General features: G+C 42.7%; 1 protein-coding gene across 1 annotated transcript in view; it reads right to left on the bottom strand.

The window, feature by feature from the left end:
* The window catches only part of Cfap61 (cilia and flagella associated protein 61), a 288,694-nt gene that overhangs the window by 160,341 nt on the left and 104,121 nt on the right, over nt 1-24,232 (bottom strand). Inside the window, exons 14-17 of the mRNA XM_052181504.1 lie at nt 16,239-16,365; nt 14,459-14,536; nt 8,324-8,530; nt 5,438-5,572 (exon numbers count right to left, since the gene is read on the bottom strand). Coding sequence (XP_052037464.1) covers nt 5,438-5,572; nt 8,324-8,530; nt 14,459-14,536; nt 16,239-16,365 — 547 coding nt within the window. The remainder of the gene's footprint in view (nt 1-5,437; nt 5,573-8,323; nt 8,531-14,458; nt 14,537-16,238; nt 16,366-24,232) is intronic.

Here is a 24,232-nt window from a genome sequence, read left to right as displayed (position 1 = left end):
GGTGCTGGCAAGTCTGTGGGTCACGTTTTGATTATGTGGCTGGTGTAAAAGATGTGAGGGATTAGAAAAGTTTAGTGTCAAGCTGTCTACTGTCTGTTTGCTAGTTTCCTAGAATGGCTCTGGTGTCAGATTTACAAGTTAGTTAATAAACTCTGCAAGTCATGGCGAAGAGTGAGTTTGGGCAGTTAGCTGCCTGGTAGAAAGGGCTGTCAATGAACCAGCTGCTGAACAAGTCACACCCACCCGACACACACAGCCCTCTATAAGGAAGATGGTCACAACAGTAAGTGCTGTGTGACAGTTATGTAAGAAGGGTTCACTGGGAAGCTTCAGCCAGATCTCAGCAAACAGTAACCTCAGGAGCGATGCCTGCATCACTCTCTGAGGGAAAGGACTTGTGAGAGTCATGAGGACAAACTACCGGCCAACAGGCCATTCTGATATCTGCATACATACAGCATGAATGTCAGAGTGGTGGGGAAAATGACACAGAAGGTGTATTATTTGAGAAAAAGGGAGCCCGTGAAGGAATTTATACAAATTCTTCTACAAGTCACAGAGGAAAGGGATCCCCACCATTCTGAGGAAATGTGTTTCCCAGGAGTAGCATGAAAATGTGGGAAGAGACTGAGAACAGGGCTAAAAAAGCCAACCAGACCCTGGTAGTGACTGAAAGCAGGTTTGTTTCATGTCCAGGAAACTGTGGTGATATTAACAAGGATCAATGCATACATGATGCTGAAAACCACAGGTTTACAATTTTAGAATCAACTCCTAAGGAGAGACTGAAAAACTGTGGATTTTGGTGGGTGGGGGGGGTTGGTTTCTTTGTTTGACTGTTTAAAAAAAAATACTACATACTTCAACCACTGCTATGACTAAGAGAAGTCTGACTACTGTCAGTGAAAGTTACCAAGTTTAAGGAAGGGACTGGGAAACAATTACTCTGGGGAAAACCTAGCAGGTGCTGGGAGAATGATGCAATTTCCCAAGGCAGCAGATGCCCAAGTGCAACAGGATCCAGTAACCGTCCATCAGATGGTAATTATCGCTGGACTGGGGAAGAGCAGCCCAGATAAAAAGGGGCAATTCACAGGGTAACCGAATGCCAGACAGTGACATCTTCCTGAGATCATGTACCAGGAAAGGGTGGGCCAGCACTTAGCTCTGGGGGTGGGGCTTAGATATATTGCTGTTTTTTGTTTTTGTTTTTTCTTTTTCTGGTACAAGGACAAAAGGAGATGTGGAGAAAGCAAACACAGAGAATCCAAATGGAGGTATCTAAAGAAGTTAGTTTGGATTTCAGCAGACTGACTGTCATTAGCTACCAGAAGGAAAAAAAAATAACATCGTAGCTGAACACTCTGAAAGCATGATTTCTCCTGATGGGGCTGAGAGCATACCTTCATTCTGTGACCGCTATAAATCAAGACAAAGACTATAATTAGAATGGACCTTAAGGGCTCTTGTGAATAATAAACATAGTGGATTCCAAGGCAAATTTCTGGAGTTTATCATTATAAATAATTGTTCACCACCACAAAAGGAAGTTCAGTCTGAAGCGCAGACACTCCAGGAACTCTGCAGACACAGGTCCAATCCTAGTGTGAGTCCCAGCTCTTACTATCCCCCCCCACACACACACACACATCTACCTCCATTAATTCTGTAAGTAAGGGGCAGGGCAGATGGCTCTGCAGAGGACCTGGGTTCAGTTCCCCAGCACCCACATGGTGCCTCCCAACTGTTTGTAACTCCAGCTCCAGGGGATCTAGCACTCTCTTCTGGCCTCTGCAGGTACTGCAAGCATATGATACACAGACATACCCCCAAACACAGGAAAGAAATAAGTTAAATTAAAAATTAATCATACTGTTAAATATACTGGCAGCTTTCCCAAGAGCAGTGACAGGAACAAAGTCAACTAGAAATCCCTCTAGGGTACAGGCAGGAAAGAAAAGAAATAACTTCCCCACACACCTCCAAAGGACGAGAAAGGCAACTTGCCCAATCTTTAGTTTGTCTGCCCAAAGAATTCAGGCTAATTTGGAGGTATTTCTCAGGATCACAGGGCTCCCGATGGTGAGCCATGGTGATCCATCTAAATGAGTGTTTCTGTGACAAAAGATCAGAACATAAATGCACAGGCCAAGACGGCTCATTGAAGCTGGAAGAGAATCTTCCAAGCCGATTGTGTGGATTGTGGCCTTGACCCCCAAAAAGCCTTCTCTCTTACCCATGAATTCCTATTGGTCAACTGTGGAGACATTACTGTGACTTTTAGAGGCCAGCTTCTAGGTGTGATGAAGATGAAGGCATTTAGGTGCTTCCCTATGATCTGCTCAGGAGTGAGTCATCTCTTAATAGAAGCCACCGGGAAAGTGCATACCCAAACAAGGCAGGAGCTCTATGGCCTTGGGGTGGGGAAGGGAGGACTCGGAGGAGAGGGGGAGCACGCACTGCCTTCCCATGCAGTGATGAATCCGCATCACCGCTGCCTTGTGCCAGGTTCAAATTGGCAACCCATGGAGATGAAAGGCATTCTATCCCATTACTCATGCCTGGGGTGATCTGTCCCCTTGAAGATTGGCTTCCTAGGTGAAAGCGAGGGACAGACAGCTACTCAGAGATGCTCTAAGCAGGATAAAAGGCTTGAAAAGCCAGTGACTGGAGAGAAAAGACACCAGTAAGGCATGGAAGCTGATTCACATGGCCCGGGGATGTGAGGCTTACAGGGAGCCGGGAACTGTGTGAGAAACACAGGGGCCTATCCAGCCCTGCGTGGTTCAGCCACCGGAGTTCTATCACTGTTCTTGAACACAGGAGTGCTAGGACCGTGTTGAAATTCCTCCCCCAGGCAATCCTTATTAGGCTCAACTTATCTCAGACAATTGTTTAAAGTGTTAAAACACATCTAAAATGTTTTTTTAAAAGAGAAAAAAAAAATAAACCTTCCATATAAACCAGGGCCTTGTTTTGAATATCTAGGTCCATTCTGTGAGGGATTACAATGTTGCTGATCCTTTCTTTTATGTTTTCAACATTGTTACTCTAGTGTGGTGTTGCTGCTGTGTGGTTTGTTTGAGGCAGTGCTAGGCAACAAACAGAAACCTTTCACACAAGGGCTCTGTCTCCGGGCTGTGTCCCCCCCAGCCCAGACATTATCCACTGGTCCTGAAACCTGCACGCCTCTTTGTTTTATGCGAAGCTGTGGGCACTGTAAGGCTAAAAGCCACCGACCTACTTTCCCAATCCCTTACTAAATCTTAATCTTCCTAAAGCCACATGTCAAGATTGGATGCCGTCAGTAATAGTAGAAGCATTTCTTAGCCAGTCGGAATTCCCCAGCACCATAGTCGCCCCAGCATTAGGTAGCAAGCAAACATGAACACCATTGTTTTTCTCAACAGCCCGGAGGGCTTTTCTTCCTAGATCTCAGGTTTAAACTCTCTGTCTCCATTGCGCCTGTCCACGGGCCAGAGCTCTAGACTAAGAAGGAATCACATATCCTGACATAGGCAGGAAAAGGTTAGTTATTACATGTAAGCAATGATTTCAAATCATGCCAACCTGGGAAGTAATGCAAGGATTATTTTTTAATGAAAGGAAATGCTTTCTCTGGCTTTCTCTCCGCCTGTAGCTCCAGCTCATCTCAGGGTGGCCCAATTCCAGAGGTTCCCGGAGACAGGCAGGGGACAGCCGGGCAGGGCTGTCTTGCATGCTTGAAAGAGCATGCTCCTGCTACAAGCCACAGCTCTGAATGCCTCCCCTGTAGCTCCAACTCTCCCACTCATTCCGTGAGAGTGCTGGCTGAAGCCCCGCTACGCCAAAGGCCTTCCCTTGGCCCAGCCCTGTCGGTGTGAAGGCATTTCACCAAATGGTCAGCATCTCTCCCCTTTACTGGATCTGACACAGAAGCTACAAAGCATCTTGTGGTGAGATCACACCCTTTGGCCTCCCGAGGCTCCTCCCCTCTGATCAGTAAGCCCCAAATTGTCCAAGAACACATCATTGCTTCCAGGGGCTGAGTCGATGGGGATTTTGGTGCTCCTCCGGTTTGGAATAAAAAGCCAGGTGTAAAACTAAACTGGTCTGTGAAGACCTAAGCACATGGAAGTTTCTGTAGCGATTTGACAGACTGATTCTATGTCTGCAAAATCTGACAGTAGCATAACTGAACTTGGATTTTGTCTGTCTATGCTTTTGAAAATCTCATTTTTTTTTCCAGGAATTAATGTTGTTTAAAACTAGGAAAGAGTGAACATTTTAAAAAACTGTAAGGGAAGGGTCTCTCACTCATGGGAGTTTGGGGAGGTGGGTAGCAAACTATCTTCTCTCTATATAATTGAATCTGCTTGTCACTTTTCGTAATAAATGTTAAAAAAAAAACAAACAAATTGCTGTTTGTTTTCAATGAACAACAATTTGTAATTGTTAGGAAATAAGTATAAATTTTGTTATTTTGCCAATATAAGGATCAAGTCAGACTTGAAGAGACCCCCGGGCTGGGTCTGCTCAGTGCCTGCCCCGTGTAAGGCTGAGCTGGATGCATAGTGTCGGTTAACCTTCCCTCTGGGCCGAGGCGGAGGAGCCCCCTCATCTCTGAGAGGCAAGTCCTCAGCTCACAGGTTGAAATGTTTTCACTTTCCTCTTTCAGCCTTCGGGAAGGGCAAGTCTTAGCCACTAAGACGTTTTGTTTCTAAACTCACTTACAGTCAATGAACCCAGAACACCGGAAGCCTACACGTTGGTCAAGTTCACGTGGTTATGTGTTCCATTTAAATTACGACGACAACCAAAACGTGGCTTTGTCTTTCACATTCACAAACATTTACACACAGGTTCCAACCCCTTTTCTTGTCTGGTCGCAGTGGCGTGCCAGGGTTATTTTTTTACCTTGAGGTAGGTAAAATGAACAAGGCTCATTTTGACTTTCCACAGGAGTGTTTGTGTGTGCATGTTTAAAACAAACAAACAAATAAACAACAACCAAAAACAGCTTAAGACCCAAACATCTCCAACACACAATTCTCTGTCAACTTTGTCCTAACAGCTAAAAGACCACTGTCTGACTTAAAAGCCAACGATCGATTGAAAGGCGGATTCTTCTTTTGAGGACAGGGACAGAAGATAAAAATATGCTGGGGTGCGGGTGGCTCCAGGCCACTCATTTGTCCAGGGACCAGCAACAACACTTGAGGTGCCCCTGCTGTACCCTCTGACGGAGGATGCGGCTACTGTTTTAGGCTTACTGTGAAATAAGCCCTTGAGGGCAGGGCTGTGGGGAACCCTTGCAGGGCGCCGCCTGTAAGGGTATGAGCGCCAGGTTCCCTGTAATTAAGAAGCAGCCTGCTTGGTGAAGACAGGGCTGCTACCCCATCTGCCAAGCCCGCGGGAGCTGGCACCGTGCCTCCCTGCCTGCCGCCCTGCTACCCACCTGATCCTTGGAGACCTCCTTTGATGGAGCGTTTATGCCAAGCTTTTCCAGAGGATAGACAATCTGTCGTCGTGGTCGCACGGGAACCAAGTAATGAAGGGCAGATGTCAGGGAGTGGGAATAAGAGCTCTGGAGCTGAAAGACAACCATCTCTGTTTTAGGGGAGAGAATGTCAGAGGCACCGTGCAGATGTCTGCATGCTGCTTGACAAATACAGAACTCTTAACTCGGCCAAGTCAGAGAGGGGAGGGAAAAAAAAATCAGCAAATAAACAAACATACTCTTCGAGCAGAGGAATGAATTGCAGATAATGCCTCACACTAATGAAGATAATTATGAGGGTAATTACATTACTATCTCTGTGGGAATGACAGATAAACAAGTGGTTTGGTTTATGGGATTTTTCAGTACAAGTATTTCCCCCAGGAGAATATTCCTCTCCATAGTGATCATGAATCAGCTTGATTTGACCCCATTAAGCAGTGTTATCTGAGTCCTGTTAACCTTTGTGTGTTTGGCACAAGATGCTTTAACACACATAGATGAAAATGTCATCGGGGGAACCTAGCCCAGAGGTGAAAGCGCTCCAGCAACTTTACTTGGGCTTTAAAAAAATAAATAAATAAAATGAGGGTCTTGTAAAAGAACTGGAATGTGGGGGATCAGGAGAGGAGGATCAAATGATTTTGATTTGTAGTATGACTGAACTGTGAGCTGGATTTATGCTTGTTGAAATAGTTAATAAGTGATTTCTATAAAAGTGCTTTAAGTATTAATTTGATCTAGTTTTAAAAACGTGACAGAGAATGGTGACTGACATTTATGAAATCTTAAAAATAAATAATAATAATAATAACAATAATAACAACAACAACAATAATAATAATAAACTCAGGGCTAAGAAATCATTTCAACCTCAAGGGTAAAGTCAAACTGGCAATGATGTACCTATTTACTGAGAGCAAAGTATAGCAGTTCATTAGCTGTATTTTAATAAATATAATGCTTTGCATATGATTCATGTGCTGTTTTAAAAGTAGCCATGGACATTTTTTTTTATGAGCTTCCAGAAACGCTTTCTAGACTCTATAACCCCTGCACCTCACACCCTGACTTCACACATCAGCCAGAAGCAGAACTCAGGAAACCTGCCCAGGGCGCTGTCTTTATATCTGGGATCGTCTATGCCGACGCTTCTCAACCTTTCTAATGCAGAGACCACTGAATACAGTTCTTCGTGTTGTGGGGACCCCCACCCATGAAATTATTGCGTTGCTACTTCTTAATTGTAATTTTGCCACTGTCGTGAGCCCCAGGGGATCACGAGCCTCGGGTTGAGGACTTCCGGTTTATGTCCTGATGCCGGCCCTCGCACGAGGTGAGGTGCGAGCCACCGCTGCAGTGAGATACGGGCAGTTCAATTTCACTGCGAGAGGACTTGGAGCGGAATTTGGGAATTCCGACTCCCGTGACTTGGGACAGCTTCTTACTCTTGTTTTACATGAACTTGAGTAAGCCGACCGGCAGTGTGACCAAGGAACCCTGTTTCCAAATGTGTTTCAGGTGTCTTACAAGCAGCATGTCCCTAGCTCCGTGCCCCTTGGTAAGGAGACACAGGTGCAAAGTCCAACATGTGTTTACTACAGATGCAAATAGACTTTGCTCCAACCGGGCAATATATAGGCAGCATGGTAAATAGAAACTAAGAATTTAATATCACACCTGGAAGGTCACACAGTTGCTATGCAATCAAGTGTAAAGTGAAGGAAATTGTTTGGGTCCATGGTTTCCCCGTGCAATTTCCACATCGCCCTTCCTCCTTCCCTACAGGCACCCCTCCAGGACAATACCTGGGCACAGCCATGACAGGTGTGTGCACCAGTGCGCTTCCACACTGTCTACGTAAGAGCACCTGAAGAACTCCACATAGGCCCTCGTGGACACCAAGAAAACCTGACAGTGTCAAGGGCTCTCGGCAGATCATGGGAAGGCTTGAGGTCGTGACCAGAAACTGAAGGGACAACTTCTACTAAGCCTGGTGATTGAAACCAATCACCTTGAGAGGACAGACCAAGAAGACCAATGTCATCGACCGTGGGACCAGTTTTCAGAAAACACCCCATTGGGAGTCTGTCTTGAATAGACTTCCTTGTGGAACAGCCAGGAGACAGCAGGTGGAGGTGTATCCCTGCACGCATCAGTGGCTCCCGAGGATACAGCTTGTGGAAGAAAAGGCAAACCCACAGCCGGCATGGCAAGCGCCCATTCAAGAGCAGTAAAGCAGGGTGTGGAGCTGAGAGAGTGAGCCGGTATTTGGCGCACACCGGGTCTCTATGACTGTGTTACTCTATGGAAGATGCCGAGTATAAGGTGGACTTATGTAGGTATTCCCCATGGCACAGTTTCATCAGAACTGTACATCTCTGCCTTTCATCCATTCTTTTTTTTATGGAAATGATCATAGGTTTTATTTGGGATGCCGTATACAGCACCCCAATTTTAGGACAGAACTAATTTACTCTTCTCGTTTCTGTGGGGTTCTTTGTATCAAAGAACACCATAGGATCATTTTGGCTCTACACGGTGAGAAACAATGTGCTGTTTGTATGTCTCACAGTGATTTTTTCCCCCCCTTCGGTTTTCTGTTGCCATTTTGTCAACATGGAAAAAAAAAAAAAAAACACCCAGCAAATTCGTCTAATTATATTGTTTCTGGTCATTTCAGAAACAGGAAGCCTCTTGGCCGTTCACCACAGTGAAGCAAATAGCCTAATCGAATGTGGCCAGTGGAGACTTGGATGCGCACTACAGTGAGTCATCGGGAGAACAAATAAGATGCAGTGCACAGAGGATGCCACCGTCAACGCCCGAGTGCCAGCCACTTACCTTGCCTTCCCGGGCCTGGGAGTACACTGGATAGTACAAACATGACTTAAAGCCTAAGCGAAGGATCTCCTTCAGGAAAAACTTGGTGTAGTGTCGGAAAATGGGGTTCAGGGCAAAATGGTTCAGGCGCCCATGTTCCTCCTGCTGGTGGTGGCTGAAGTAGATGAAATCCTCAATGTTATAATGAGATCGTATGTACTCTATATCCTAGAGAAGAGGCAGAGAAGGGGTGTTTTAAGCAAATTGTATGCATGGGTGTTGAAATAGACAGCTATTCTAAAGTCGCTTAAGGTGGGGCTGAGAATAGCTTACTTGAGAAGGTTCGGGTCACGAAAGCATAAGAACCTGGGTTAATTCCCCCAGATCCCATGCGAAAAGGCCTGGAGTGATGACACGTGCTTCAATCACAGGGCTGAGGAGGTGGAGACAGGAGGACTCCTAGAGCTCTGTAGCCAGCCTACCTAGCTTCTCAGAAAATAGCAGGCCAGTGGCAGACCATTTCCCCGAAAACAAGGTGGACTGTTCCTGAGAAATAACACCCTAGGCTGTCCTTTGGCCTCCACACACACGTACATACATAAGCACCCACAAGGACAACAAGCAAGTAAACACACACACACATACACACACACATACACACTTTTAAAAATTGCTTCAAGTGCAATAGCGAGCATGGTTGACAAGTGCTCTACCCCTGAGCTACATCCGCAGCCCTTAGTTATTGAGTCAGGGTCTCCCAGGTAGCTTAAGTTCACCTTGGACTGACCATGTAACCAAGGCCAGCCTCCTGGTGCTGGAATTACAGGTATATGCACACCCTCATACATGGCTTACAAATTCCTTTAAAGCAGAAAGCATGTGCTTGTTCTGGAACTGTCTATGGAAGACGGCTGTGGTAGTTTGAAAGAAAATGTCCCCCCCATAGGCCCATAGGGATTAGCTTTTGTTGAAGGAGGTTTGTGCTTATGGGGTGGGCTTTGAGTTCTCATAAAGGTCAAGCCAGTTCAAATCCTGTTCTGCCGATCCTGATCTAGAACTCTCAGTTCCTTCTCCAGCACCATGTCTGCCTGCACACTGCCATGCTTCCCAGCATGATGATAATGGACTAGACCTCTGAAACTGTAAGCCAGCCCCAGTGAAATGTTTTCCTTTATGAGAGCTGACATTGTCATGTTGTCTCTTCACAGCAATAAAACCCTAAGACAATGGCTACGTGGATTTGTTCCGTATGCCTTTGGCTGCTGTCACCATGGCGAGCCCTGGGTGCCTGGTCAGGGGCAGCATGGCAGAGCAGGCCCATAACATTTCTGGGCACCAGGAATACCAGTGAGCCAGCACGAGTGACTGGGCACAGGTTCTTCAAGTGCCAGTCAGTAGACAGACTCACTGGTGTCCTGCGTTTGTTACTGATCACCTGCTAGTGTAAAAGTGTCCCATTTCAGAGGCGCACCAGAGCACATGACTGGGCTGTGAAGAGCCCAAGTCGGCCACTCCTTCCTCTGTTCTTGTGCTGGTAACAGGTTTATGCAGTAGGAGGTAATTTAAAGGATTCATGAGTGTTCACGTGGAGAGGGAAATCCTGGGTACACTGCTCCTGTTTCAGGCACCTTTCGTCTCCTCGCACTATGGTGGGATCAGGGCTCATGCACGCTGCTTACTGCTGCGGCCTGGCCTCCTTCATCCCTGTGGTGCACGCTACGGAGAGTAGAGAAGGAAGGCTGATAATCCAAAATGAATGTGGCTGTTCTTGATGACAGGAAAATTAAAATTTTGACAAATAAGGCCTGCAAGACTCTACTGTAAACCCACTGAGAGAAAAACACAGTTTCAAGAGCAGAGACTTCAGAAAACTATTAACAGCCATTACTTTACTTTCTTCCCAAATCCCTTAACATTGCGAGAACAACAACATTTTCTAAAGAAACATGGGTGGAAGAGAGGCCAAATGTAAGGCGGTGTTCCATTGAAAGAAAAACAAATGGCTTGGTTAAACCTTTACCACCTTGGTCCACACTGGGGTCCCTGCCTGCCTGCCGCTACTACATTAAAGTATACAAGAGGAAGTCAAAGAATGGCTGCCCACCTCCCAACAGGGCAGGTGGGCAGCCCTGCCAGCAGTGGCAGGGAGGAAGTAGAGAACTACAGCCATGCTGGCACCGCGATGGCTATTTAGTCTTTCTTTCAAGACACAGACAGCCTTGTGAGGACAGTAATGGGACTACTACAGGGGAGAAACACGCGGCTTGCTACAGCGAGGGAAAGGGCAATCAGGAGGACAAGGGAGAATTTTAAAAACTCAATATAATGCCCCCACAAGTTCCCAAGAAAAATCTTGCTTATAATTAGACATACAGAAGAAACTCTAAGTAAGTGAACAAGGGAAAGACTTGAAAGTTAAATCTCAGAACTGTGAGACACAGGTCTCAATGACGATCTGTATTAAAATCCCTGTCAGAGACTAAATTAGAGATTCAGAAAACTAATATTAAGGAAATAGTTCCAAGAGATGAGCAGGAAATACATTGATCAGCCCAACTACCTGTTATTCCTACTAGTGAGACACATCGAAGGCTCAATTCAAAAGATCCCCAACTCACCTAAGAGACTGAAGAAAATGGAGGGCAAGAAATGACTGGTAGAAGAATGATTCCCTCTGAGGCATAAAGTAAGTACTCCTTGATAAAACCTCAGGGTTTCTATGTTGAACAGGCAAAAGGCAAACCTCCAATGCCAAACCAAAATACCTCTCCAAAAACGGCAAAACAAATGGGCAAAAACTCTTAAAAAGACTCAAGACCAAACCAATCCACTTGTGTTTGCAGAGGATTAGGGATGGGCTTGTCCTCCAGTTAGATTTAACCAGTGGCACTGAATACTCAGAGACAGTGACAGTTCACACAAGCATTCGAGGGGAAATATCTGGAGAACTTTATACACTATCCAATGGGTATCTAACACGAGACAAGATAGGTAGCCTCAGATATGCCATCATCCAGAAACAGCAACTCAGACACACTGAATCAAACAGAGAAATAAATGCAAAGAAGAACAAATGGATAAACCCTTATAGACATCCCAGTAAAGTCCAAAAACCCATCAAGAAAATGTTAATACCTATCTATCAATGAAACCATCAATAATCAAAAAGTGGAAGACTCGGTATCTCCTTGACACCTACAAATAGCATATTAAATAAGAAGAAAAATATTGAATTACACCATTACAATACAGACAACTAAAAAAAGTAGCCTTTGTCAGCACTACCATTTATTTTTCAATAAAATTAAAAAAAAAAAGAAAGAAAGAAAAAATGAAGCCAGACCTAGTGGTCACCTCAGCAGGTGGGTGGGGAGTTCATGTTCACGCTTGGCTACACAGCAAGTGTGAGGCTGGCATTAGGCTTCAGGAGATGGGGACAGTGACAAGAGCAGAACAGCCACCACGATGATTCTCTACAAAATGCCCCAGCTCCCTCTCTGACAGGCACAGCACACACTTGCTTCCTTTGAGTCTGGCCGAGGCCGCTAACTGCTCTCAGCAATGGAATGGCTTGACGCTGTGCCTAGGGGCTGGGGGCTGATCAATTTTTAAATTCTCAGGGTGAAAAAGAGACATTAGAAGGCTAATTAGATACGAGATCAAAATACAAAAAGTCATGGTCTTCCTATATTCTGAAATAAACATTTACAAGGTACAACAGGAGGTATGTATGTACATTATCAAGGAAAAAATTACAAACTACACAGAAGAAAATCATAATTGTCCTAGAGTATATTGGGAAAGGATCACAGCAGGAGACAGATGGCATGTTCAAATTAAGATAATTGGAGATAGGCTCAACAAAGGGAGTATTTACAGAGACCGGAAGGTGTGGGGGAAATTAGCAGGGACGGTGACAGAGCAACTGAACGCTGTTAGTGGGTGAAGTAGGTGGAAGGCTGGTCACAGGAATCCACAGAGAGCATCCCAGGTACAAGGCCAGTAAGCTCGGCGTGGTCTCAGCCTGATGTAGACTCCTTGGCCTCACTGTCCTCCCTCTTCCTGTCAAGACCTCTCCATGGTCAAACCCAACAGAAGGTCAAAGGGCAAAGGCATGTACTACTGTCAGTTGGGCTCACAGGAACCATGTAAGAGGGAGGAAGGTAGCCAGTAGGCTTGCAGGGCAGCTAAGTGTCTGACTGCATTAATTCATTTCCATTACTATTAAAAAAAACTATCCAAGGTTCTGTGCATTGTGTGTGTATAAATACATATACATACATGCATGCATACATACATATACATACATGCATACATATATACGTATGTACATACATACATAAAGAGGCTTATTTAGTCCAGTGATTTGGAGACTAGAAGTGTACCATGTTGGTTTGGGCTCGGGTAAAGACCTCTAGGCTGAGTGCATGATGGCATAATCCATAATCGTGTGTGTGTGTGTGTGTGTGTGTGTGTGAGAGAGAGAGAGAGAGAGAGAGAGAGAGAGAGAGAGAGAGAGAGAGAAGAGAGGGGGGGAAGGGGGAGAGAGAGAGGGAGAGGGAGAGTCTTGCATAAATGGGAAAGGAGCAAAGGCGCTATCTCACTTTTTCTATAACAATTCACTTTTCTATAACTCACTGGGATCCCCAAGAACTACTTAATCTCCTTCACAGGCAGTACCCCAATGACCCACCAACTTCCCACCACTTAACGCAGTCATAATGGGAAGAGCTTCCAAGCACGGATCTCTATTTAAATTGTCTTCTGATGGTACCACTGACCCAAAAGCATGTATGAAAAAAAGAATTGTCAAAGAACCTGGACTCCAACAACACAGAAAGCTAGATTGCTGAGAGGAAAATAAATGTTATAAAATCCACACAGGCACAGATATTGCATGGTGAATGTTAGAAAGTTTACCCAAAGGAAGACATGTCCAAGAAAATTTGGAGAAATGAGGCAAATGAACGCTGATCATGGTGATAGACCTGTAATCCCAGCACTCTGGAGTTGGAGGCTAGAGGACCAAGAGTTCAAGATCATATTTGATTATAGCACAAGATAGCAAATACAAGGCTAGCCTATCCTACATGAGCTGTATGAGCCCCTATCTCAAGAAAACAAATAAAACCAAGGAATATCAATGAAAGACACCTCTGTTGCTAGATATCAAACATATGGTGGGGGCTGGAGAGATGACTCAGTAGTTAAGAGCACTGGCTGCTCTTCCAGAAGACCTGGGCTCAACATCCCACACCCACATGGTGGTTCACAAATGCTGTAACTCCAGTCCCAGGAGTCTCAGAGGGCACCAGGCATAGAACACCTATGCACATGAAATTTAAAAACAAAAACAATAATTAAAAAATTATTTTAAAAATGTGTAATAATATAATGGGGATCAATAAATAAACCAATAGCATGGAATTGAACTTAAAAGAGATGGAGGAATATACAAAAATCAATAAATGTAAAAGCAGTATTTTAAGTCAGCAGCAACATAACGGACTATTAAATAATAAATGACTTAGGAAAACTGTATTGGGAAAAATATAAAATGGCATACACACTTGAGAACACACACACACACACACACACCTCTGACTGTGAAGGATGCTGGTAAAGATGAATGACTGACTGTAGCAATAATCCCTTGGAGACAGCAGTGGGACTGATTATCATCATTATTATTATTATCTGATGGTCATAGATTATTAGATTTTTAAGAATGAGAATCTTTTCATATTTGCAGTATTCTAAATGTGTGTGTGTGTGTGTGTGTGTGTGTGTGCATGTTTTGATGACAAGGTATCACTATGTAACTCTGGCTATCCTGAAATCACTATGTAGACCAGGCTGGCCTTGAACCCAGAGTTCTGCCTGCTTCTGCCTCCCAAGTGCTGGGATTATAGGCATGTGCCACTACACGCAGAAATTCTAAACATTTTTAACAAAAGAGAGAGAGAGAGAGAGAGAGAGAGAGAGAGAGGAAGAAGAAGAGGAGGAGGAGGAATAAGAGAGAGAAGAGAGAAGAGAGAAGAGAGAGAGACAGAGAGAGAGACACAGAGAGAGAGAGACAGAGAGAGAGGTGGTGCTGGCTGATTCATGATATAAAAAGTTACAACTAAACAAGTTAATGGCAACTTCAGAACTTACCATTTCTTTTCTGATCACTGCAATGCCAACTATTTGATCTGCAACTTCTGCTACGAACACCTGCAGTGCTGTTCCATCCTGCAAAGGTAAGAGTGAGTTTCATTATGACCCCAGAAAGCATCGCTACTAAAGTCTCTGAAATCAGTCACTAGTGCTGTGAACTCACCAGTCTTGGCTGCAGTAACCACAGGAACAGAATCCACACTCATTCAAATGTTTAATACTCTTAGATGTGTGTGGCTCATTTTATTTGTGTGAATGTTTTGACTATACGTATGCTGTGCACCATGTGCATGCCTGGTGCCTGAGGCGGTCAGAAGAGGACATTGGGTGTTCTGGAACTGGTGCTACAGATGGTTGGGAGTCACCATGTGGATGCTGGGAACTGAGCCCAGTCCTCTGGAAGAGCAACAAGTCTTCAGCCCCCTCACTAAAATTTTTATCTTAGCGAACATTTCCTTCAAATTCATTAGAATTTAGACCTTAGAAGGGAGAACCTGAGATCACACTGAGGGGCCAGAATGGAAGAGGTTACCAAGATAAGAGACAGAGAAAGGCCAAAGCATAATGGGTGTGATGGAGGAAGTTTATTTTAATTTTATACCCTGCTAATAATATACTTTCCTGATGTCATTGCATTAGGTGTCTGGTGTCTTCTGTGACTTAATAGTAACTTTAAAAGATTTGTATTATTTTATTTTTAAAAAGCCATTATTCCTTATTTTTCCAAATGATCTCAGCGGCAGAATGAAGAAATAGTTGAAACATTCATGTGGTGAAATAATTCTGTCATAATATAGACAAATCTCACAAACATATTGCTGAGAAAAGGAATTCTATACCAGGAAAGAACACTTGTATGACTTTCCTTTCATAGAACTCAAAAGTAGGTATAACAATTTCTGATTTGGGAAGCAAAGGTATATTAACCTGGGAGAGTTTCTGAATGGAGGTGTGAGGGGACCAGTGACCAGTGGGGACCTGTCTCTTGCAATTGACAAATCCTACTCACATAGTAGTAAATTGTAATTTACTACTGTGAATTGTAAAACTGACTAAATTGTTTCTTGGTCATAGTTTGATTAAAAAAAATAGGATGATAAAAATGTTTCAAAATAAAGCATATTAGAGAAGTTACAGTTTCTCCAACCTCTTGGCTAACTGCACATCTGACCAAGTCAACTAGCAATGTCCTTAAGTCCTCTGTGTTAGCATGTGGACTGACATTGGCCTCTGTGTTAGCATGTGGACTGACATTGGCCTCTGTGTTAGCACGTGGACAGACATTGGCCTCTGTGTTAGCATGTGGACTGACATTGGCCTTTGTGTGTTAGCATGTGGACAGACATTGGCCTCTGTGTTAGCATGTGGACTGACACCGGCCTGATGCTTTCCACAGCTCTTATTTAGGTTATTATGCTAGAAAAGACCAAACTCTGACCACAGAGGATCACATTTTATCTAGTCCTCGAAACCTCAAACCAGTTCCACAGAAGGTCCTGGCTAAATCCACCACCTAACATAATGAAAGTGGAGCTCCATTAGCCTAAGTCTAGTGCTCATTGCTACTGGAGTGGACATCAGATACCATGGATTTCTAAACTATCCTTCTATGATGATAGTCAGATCTGCAACTTCTCACTTCACCTTTGCTGCTCTCCCCAACCCCCCACAGATTCTCCAAGGATATTCAGTGACACTCCAAGGCTGAATCTTTGTGTGTCATGATGGTCCCTTGCAACCAGGAAAACAAAGCCACGCAGAGGCTAGCAGCACTTACAGGGTCTCTGGCAGCCTCGTTGTACTGGGCTAAATCATCCAGTATCTTAGCACTCAGCAGGAGGGTGCTGACAAGCTTTTCCACACCAGGAGTATCCAGAAACTTGGCTAATCTTATTGTAATGGACCTGGTCAAGAACAGAAATAGGTTTCTTGGTTACAGTACTAAACTAATACCACATTTGTATAAGATAATATCTGGCAATGTATATCTAAGTAACATTAAGGTGACTGGTTATAAAAATAAGTCACTTCATTCTAAAGAACCTAGAAATATACAAAAAAAGTACAAATAATAATATGATAACAATCTCAGGATGAACTAACCATAACACAAACACTTATACATGTAAGTATATATAATCTGAATACATACAATTTAATGCATATAATGCTTAGCACACTTTACTTCCCATTTCATACAGAGAGCTAAAATCCCTCTCTTACATTTTTAAACTTTAAAATGTGATCATATCATTCCCCTATTTCCTTTCCCACATTCCACCCATTCTGTGTATCTCTATACATATACATATGCTTCCTCTCAAATCAATGGCCAATGGCCTCTTCTTTGTTACATATGCATACACACACACACACACATATATGTGTGTATACACACACACACACACACACATACATATATAGTCACCTGTAGTTTTTTGTCCAGAGGTGGGAACCCCTTGGGTCTTGTCTCGGCAGCTATATGGTTGAGATCCATGGATATAGCTTGCCGCCATTTCTAGGAAACATGTACTCACGGCAGGCATTCTGGTCCTCTGGTTCTTACAATCTCTCCCAAAATTTTAAAAATGTCTTATATTGAGACATTATAATTGCTGGGGTTGGCCTTATGCACATGCTCCCTATAGAGCAGCCCAGGGCTGCATGTTATAAAGGGACTCATCATTGAGAGTTAAATTCTTTGAGGTCACCATTTTAGAACTCTTAAAAATTTCATCTGGGGCTGGAGAAAGGCTCAGTGGTTAAGAGCATTGACACTTTTCCAGAGGTGTTGAGCTCAATTCCCAGTAACCACATGGGGGCTCACAACCATCTGTGATGGGATCTGAGGACCTCTTCTGGTGTGTCTGAAGACAGCTACAGCATACTCAGATAAATAAAATAAATAAATCTTTTTTAAAAAAATTTTTGTCTGTAATTTTGTGTCTTAAAGCCAAGTTCAGTGAGACAAAAAAGCATGACTTGGGGTGCAGAGCGATACCTGATTCCCACTTCCTTCTGTCTGTTCATGAGTCTTCTTCTACCCGTTTCCTACCTCACCACCCCATCCTTACTGGTGCCTCCCTCTGTAAATAGTGACAACTGGATTCTGCCTTGGACATTGGTTGAAGAATCACGTGAAGAGTCAGTAAAGATGGGGTTAAAACCAAATCATCAACTGTTTACACCAGGGAGCCAGACAACTCCTCAGCCTTCTGTGCACAGCCCACCAGGAGAGAGTGATCTCCCAGCAGCACTTTCACTTCTGAGTGCAGAGGTGAGATCTCCACCTTTTCTCTGGAGGGGAATAGCTAGGAGCTCACAGGGTATATGATCATTGGAGCAGCTGGGATGGAAGTCTTCTTGCCACCATTTGCACTGGGGAGTCAGGCAGCACCACAACCTTCTTTGCACAAACCCTGCCAGAAGAGAGTTGGTCTCCCAGGAGTACAAACACAGGCTTACAGGCCCACAGGAGGGACAAGCTCCAGCCAGAGGCAGCAAGACCAACCAGCACCAGAGATAACCAGATGGCAAAAGGCAAGCACAAGAACCCTATCGACAGAAACCAAGGCTACTTGGCAATATCAGAACTCAGTTCTCCCACCACAGCAAGTCCCAGATACCCCCAACACACCAGAAAAGCAAGAGTTGGATTTAAAATCATATCTCATGATGCAGATAGAGGGCTTCAAGAAGGACTTAAATAACTCCCTTAAAGAAATACAGGAGAATATGGGTCAACAGGTAAAAGCCCTTAAAGAGGAAACACAAAAATTCCTTAAAGAAATATAGCAGAACATGAGTCAACAGGCAGAAGCCCTTAAAGAAGAAACACAAAAATCCCTTAAAGAATTACAGGAAAACACAAACAATCCAGTGAAGGAACTGAACAAAACCATCCAGAATCTAAAAGTGGAAGTAGAAACAATAAAGAAATCACAAAGTGAAACATCTCTGGAAATAGAAAACCTTGGAAAGAATTCAAGAGTCATAGATGCAAGCATCAACAGAATACAAGAGATAGAAGAATTTCAGGTGCTGAAGATACCATAGAAAACATTGACTCAACAGTCAAAGAAAATGCAAAATGCAAAAAGCTTGTAACTCAAAACATCCAGGAACTCCAGGACACAATGAGAAGACCAAACCTAAGGATTATAGGTATAGAAGAGATTGAAGATTTCCAACTTAAAGGGCCAGTAAATGTCTTCAACAAAATTATAGAAGAAAACTTCCCTAACCTAAAGAAAGAGATGCCCATGAACATACAAGAAGCCTTCAGAACTCCAAACAGACTAGACCAGACCAGAAAGTCCTCCCAGCACATAATAATCAAAACACCAAATGCACTAAACAAAGAAAATAGTAAAAGCAGTAAGGGAAAAAGGGCAAGTAACTTATAAAGGCAGACCTATCAGAATTACACCAAACTTCTCACCAGAGACAATGAAAGCTAGAAGATCCTGGGTAGATCTCATACAGACCCTAAGAGAACACAAATGCCAGCCCAGACTACTATACCTAGCAAAACTCTCAATCACCATAGATGGAGAAACCAAGATATTCCATGATAAAACCAAATTTATACAATATCTACCCTCAAGTCTAGCCCTACAAAGGATAATATATGGAAAACGCCAACACAAAGAAGGAAACTACACCCTAGAAAAAGCAAGAAAGTAATCTTCTTCCAACAAACCCAAAAGAAGATATCCACACAAATATAAAAATAACATCAAAAATAAAAGGAAGCAACAATCACTATTCCTTAATATCTCTTAACATCAGTGGACTCAATTCCTCAATAAAAAGATATAGACTAACAGAGATATTTTTCATGTAAATCTTCAATTTTATTAGACAATATTCATAATTCCTCTTTCAATTAATTTAGTAATGTTTTTATGTCTACCATTTTATCTGTATTATTTTTCATGATAATCTTCAATTTTAACATGTTTTTCTATATATTTCTTCTATTTCATTAAAAATGTTTTCCATGTAAATCTGATTTTATCACAAAATATTGTAACTCCACCTTCAATTAATTTAGAAAGGTTTTTTATGTCTACCATTTTATCTGTATAATTTTTCATGAAATAGTCAATTTTAACATGTTTTTCTATATATTTCATTAATTTTATCAGAAATATTTTCTATGTAAATCTGCAATTTTATCTGAAAATGTTTATAATTCCACTTCCTTTTTTTTATTCAATATGTTTTTTATTTACATTTCAAATGATTTCCCCTTTTCTGGCCCCCCACTCCCCAAAAGTCCTATAAGCCCCCTTCCTTCCCCCTGTTCTCCCACCCACCCCTTCCCACGTCCCTGTTCTGGTTTTGCCCTATACTGCTACACTGAGTCTTTCCAGAACCAGGGGCCACTCCTCCATTCTTCTTGTACCTCATTTGATGTGTGGATTATGTTTTGCGTATTCCAGTTTTCTAGGTTAATAACCACTTATTAGAGAGTGCATACCATGATTGATCTTTTGAGACTGGGTTACCTCACTTAGTATGATGTTCTTCAGCTCTATCCATTTGCCTAAGAATTTCATGAATTCATTGTTTCTAATGGCTGAATAGTACTCCATTGTGTATATATATATACCACATTTTTTGCATCCATTCTTCTGTTGAGGAATGCCTGGGTTCTTTCCAGCTTCTGGCTATTATAAATAGGGCTGCTATGAACATAGTGGAGCATGTATCCTTATTAGATGCTGGGGAATCCTCTGGGTATATGCTCAGGACTGGTATAGCAGGATCTTCCAGAAGTGTCGTGTCCAGTTTTCTGAGGAACCACCAGACTAATTTCCAGAGTGGTTGTACCAGTTTGCAACCCTACCAGCAGTAGAGGAGTGTTCCTCTTTCTCCACATCCTTGCCAACACCTGCTGTCTCCTATAATTCCACTTTCAATCAACCTAGAATTATTTTTATGCCTACCATTTTATCTGTATAATTTTCCATGATAATCTTCAATTTTGACATATTTTTCTGTATATTTCTTCAATTTTATCAGAAATATTTTCCATGTAAATCTTCAACTTTATCAGAAAATGTTTATAATTCCACTTTTAATCAACTTAGGAATACTTTTATGCCTACTATTATTATATCTATATAAAATTTTCCATGATAATCTTCAATTTTAACATGTTTCTCTACATTTTTCTAAAATTTTATCAGAAATATATTTTCCATGTAAATCTTCAATTCTATCCTAAAATGTTTCTACTTTCTTTTTCAATTAATTTAGCAATGTTTTTTATGTCTAACACGTTTACTCTTTAATTTTCCATGAAAAGTATCGATTTTAATGTGTTTTCTATATATCTCTTCTATTTTATCAGAAATATTTTCCATGTAAATCTTCAATTTTGTCATAAAATGTTTTTCTTTCTTTTTTCAATAGAAGAACATGCTTTTCCAAAAAAAATCTTCTACCTGAAGTGAGGTCCGGAGCAAAGGCATGGAGAAAGTTGAGGTACAGGTACATGATTTGTGGCATCTCTGGTCATAGAAATGGGGGTGACTGTTTCCACCCTTGGAAAATAGAACCAGGATGCACACAGCTGGTGAGTTTGTGAGCTTTGCCCATGCCACTCAAAGGTTTTCAGAATATCCTGGGATGGAGACTTCAAGCCCTTTCAGGATGAATGTGTCAAGGGTTGGAGCAGTCATCCCACAGACCAGAGAAACTAGCTCCTCCACATCAAGCCAGAGTTCCATATTTCCATTTTGTAATGGGTCCCGTGTGTTATATAGCTGGCCCGACACCATATTCTCTCTACTCATCAGGGTTTTGTTACTAAGTAGAACAATGTTATTCCTCTTAATAACAAATGATTCTAACCCTTTTAACTCCTGATTGGTTAATATCTGTGCTTAAATTGTAATGCATGGTTGCACATTATAAACAAAATGGCTTATTTGCAAAGATGTATATGTATAAAACTAACTGGTTAAAAACCTGATCAATTAATATCACCTCAAAACAATTTTAAATAATCTTTAAGACGAAGATGAGAACTTGGTTCTGATAAGGACAGATTGCACCAAAATGTAGTTCTGATAGAGATGCAAATGTTAAAAACAAAGAAAATGAAAAAAATATGAAGTAGAAAAAATTAAAAAAAAAGATGTCCTCCAAAATGTCCATAGCACCTTAGTTTCAACACTCCCAAAGGAGAAAACAACCTAAACGTGGCATACGCACAAGATGGAATACTATTCAGCCACAAAAGGAAATGATGTGACAGGGCATGTTACACGTGAGAAAAGCTATGTGTAAAACACCATAATTATTTCATTATGTTCCTATGAAACATCCAGAATAGGCAAGTTTATAGAGATAGTAAGGAAAGTATTTAGCTCTGGGGACAAGACAATCAGAGGTGACTGATGGGCATGGGTTGGCTTTATACACACACACACACACACACACACACACACACACACACACACACACACATATACATATAGTAAGAACCACTGAATTATACAATTTAGTGGAAATATTTTGTTATATTACATCTCAATAAGCCATTACTACTTGTGGCCTATATGCATACATGCATAAAATATCAGAGAAAGTTGAAAAGGAGAAATCAGGAATAACAATGGCAACTAACAGTCAAACAAACTGCTGTGGTTAGTTGTCAGAGTTTAGGGCTGAAGTCACTGTGAGGAAAAAGCAGCTTCATTTGACAAGGTAAGATCTCATCATAAAGAACACTGTCAAGTCTCCAGGCATCTACCATCTACGAATGTAGCTTCAGGTTCTTTAAGTGAAAATTAATAGGAATCAATGGGATAACTGTGCAACATTTGGGCAAGCTTAATCTGAAGAATGCTGCTGCCCCACTGTGAGCAAACTTGTCATCAGGACCCCCTTTCCCATCTGAAGGGGTCGCAGCTCCACACTCCAGCAGGTCAGGCACGAGCCGCCCGCCTCCTCTTGCTCTTGCATACCCCTTTCATCTCAGCCAAATCCAGTCACACCCTGCAATCTCCGCTGCTCACCCCAGCTACCACTACTCCACAGCTGTGAGGTTACAACAGCGGCCTTATACAACGCCATGTGCATGTGGCTCTTCAGCACCAATGCCATGAGGGGGAGCCCACCACCTTTCACGCACAAGACCCTTCTCAGAATACCGTTTATAAATATAAAAAACAAGAGACCGAGAATCACGTTGGGTGAGGTTAAATAGACGTGACTCAGCAGTGGTCCGCTGGTTGACATGATTTTGTGTATTGATGTGCACAAGTGATGAGTGACAACCTCAGATATCTGAGGTCTGCAGCATTGCAGAAGAAAGGGAAACAGCAGCAGGGGCTGCTGACACCAGTGTGGTCTGTTGCCTACTTTCACAAGGGAAGGACGTGCTCAACTTCAAGTACCACTTTGTGAAAATCAGGATGTGATTTTTCACCTACGCTCTTTTATCTGCAGCCCCTCGGTTCTGCAGACCCTTGGTTCGAACTTCAGTTATCTCTCCCACTGCACTGAGTGACAGACAAGCAAAGTCAGTATGGCCTCAGACTCTGTGACCGCCAACCGTCTCCTCTACTGCGTATTTTCTTTTTAATTTTATTTTATTTATTGCTTTTATTTTTTATTAGATATATTCTTTATTTACATTTCAAATGTTTTCCCCTTTCCCAGTTTCCCCCTCCCACTATTCCATCCTCCCTCCCCCTACTTCTCCCCCCTACGTCCACCTGCCTCCCTCCCACCTCCCTGCCCTCAATTCTCCTACACTGGGGCATCTATCGAGCCTTCACAGGACCAAGAACCTCTCCTCCCCTTGATGCCTAATAAGGCCATCCTCTGCTACATATGCAGCTGGAGCCATGTGTACCCCTTGGTTGATGGCTTAGTCCCTGGGAGCTCTGGGGGGTCTGGTTGGTTGATATTGTTGTTGTTCCTATGAGAGTGCAAACCCCTCCAGCTTCTTTAGTCCTTTCTCTAACTCCTCCATTGGGGACCCCATGCTCAGCCCAGAAGTTGGCTGTGAGCATCTGCCTTTGTAAGGCTCTGGCAGGGCCTCTCAGGAGACAGCCTCCTTTCAGCAAGCCATATCAGGCTCCTTTCAGCAAGCATTTCTTGGCATCCACAATAGTTTCGGGGTTCGGTGACTGTATACGGTGAGTCCCCAGGTAGTACAGTCTCTGGATGGCCTTTCTTTCAGTCTCTTCTCAACATTTCATTTACATATTTTCTCCTGTGAGTATTTTGTTTCCCTTCTCAGAAGAACCAAATCACCTACACTTTGATCTTCGTTCTTCTTGAGCTTCATATGGCCTGTGAGTTGTGCCTTGGGTATTCAGAGCTTTTAGGCCAATATTCTCTTATCAGTGAGTGCATACCATGTGTGTTTTTTTTGTGATTGGGTTACCTCACTCAGGATGACACTTTCTAGTTCCATCCGTTTGCCTGAGAATTTCATGAATTCATTGTTTTTAACAGCTGAATAGTACTCCACTGTGTATATATACCACATTTCTGTATCCATTATTACTCTGTTGAAAGACATTTGGTTTCTTTCCAGCTTCTGGCTATTATAAATAAGGCAGCTATGAACATGGTTGAGCATGTGTCCTTATTACATGTTGGAGCATCTTCTGGGTATATGACCAGGAGTGGTATGGCTGGGTCCTCAGGTAGTACTATGCCCAATTTTCTGAGGAGCCACCAGATTTCCAGAGTGGTTGTACCAGCTTGCAATCCCACCAGCAATGGAGGAATGTTCCTCTT

Source organism: Apodemus sylvaticus, chromosome 5 (genome assembly GCF_947179515.1).
Source record: "Apodemus sylvaticus chromosome 5, mApoSyl1.1, whole genome shotgun sequence".
Classification (NCBI taxonomy): domain Eukaryota; kingdom Metazoa; phylum Chordata; class Mammalia; order Rodentia; family Muridae; genus Apodemus; species Apodemus sylvaticus.
This window is presented reverse-complemented; position numbering and strand designations above follow the sequence as displayed.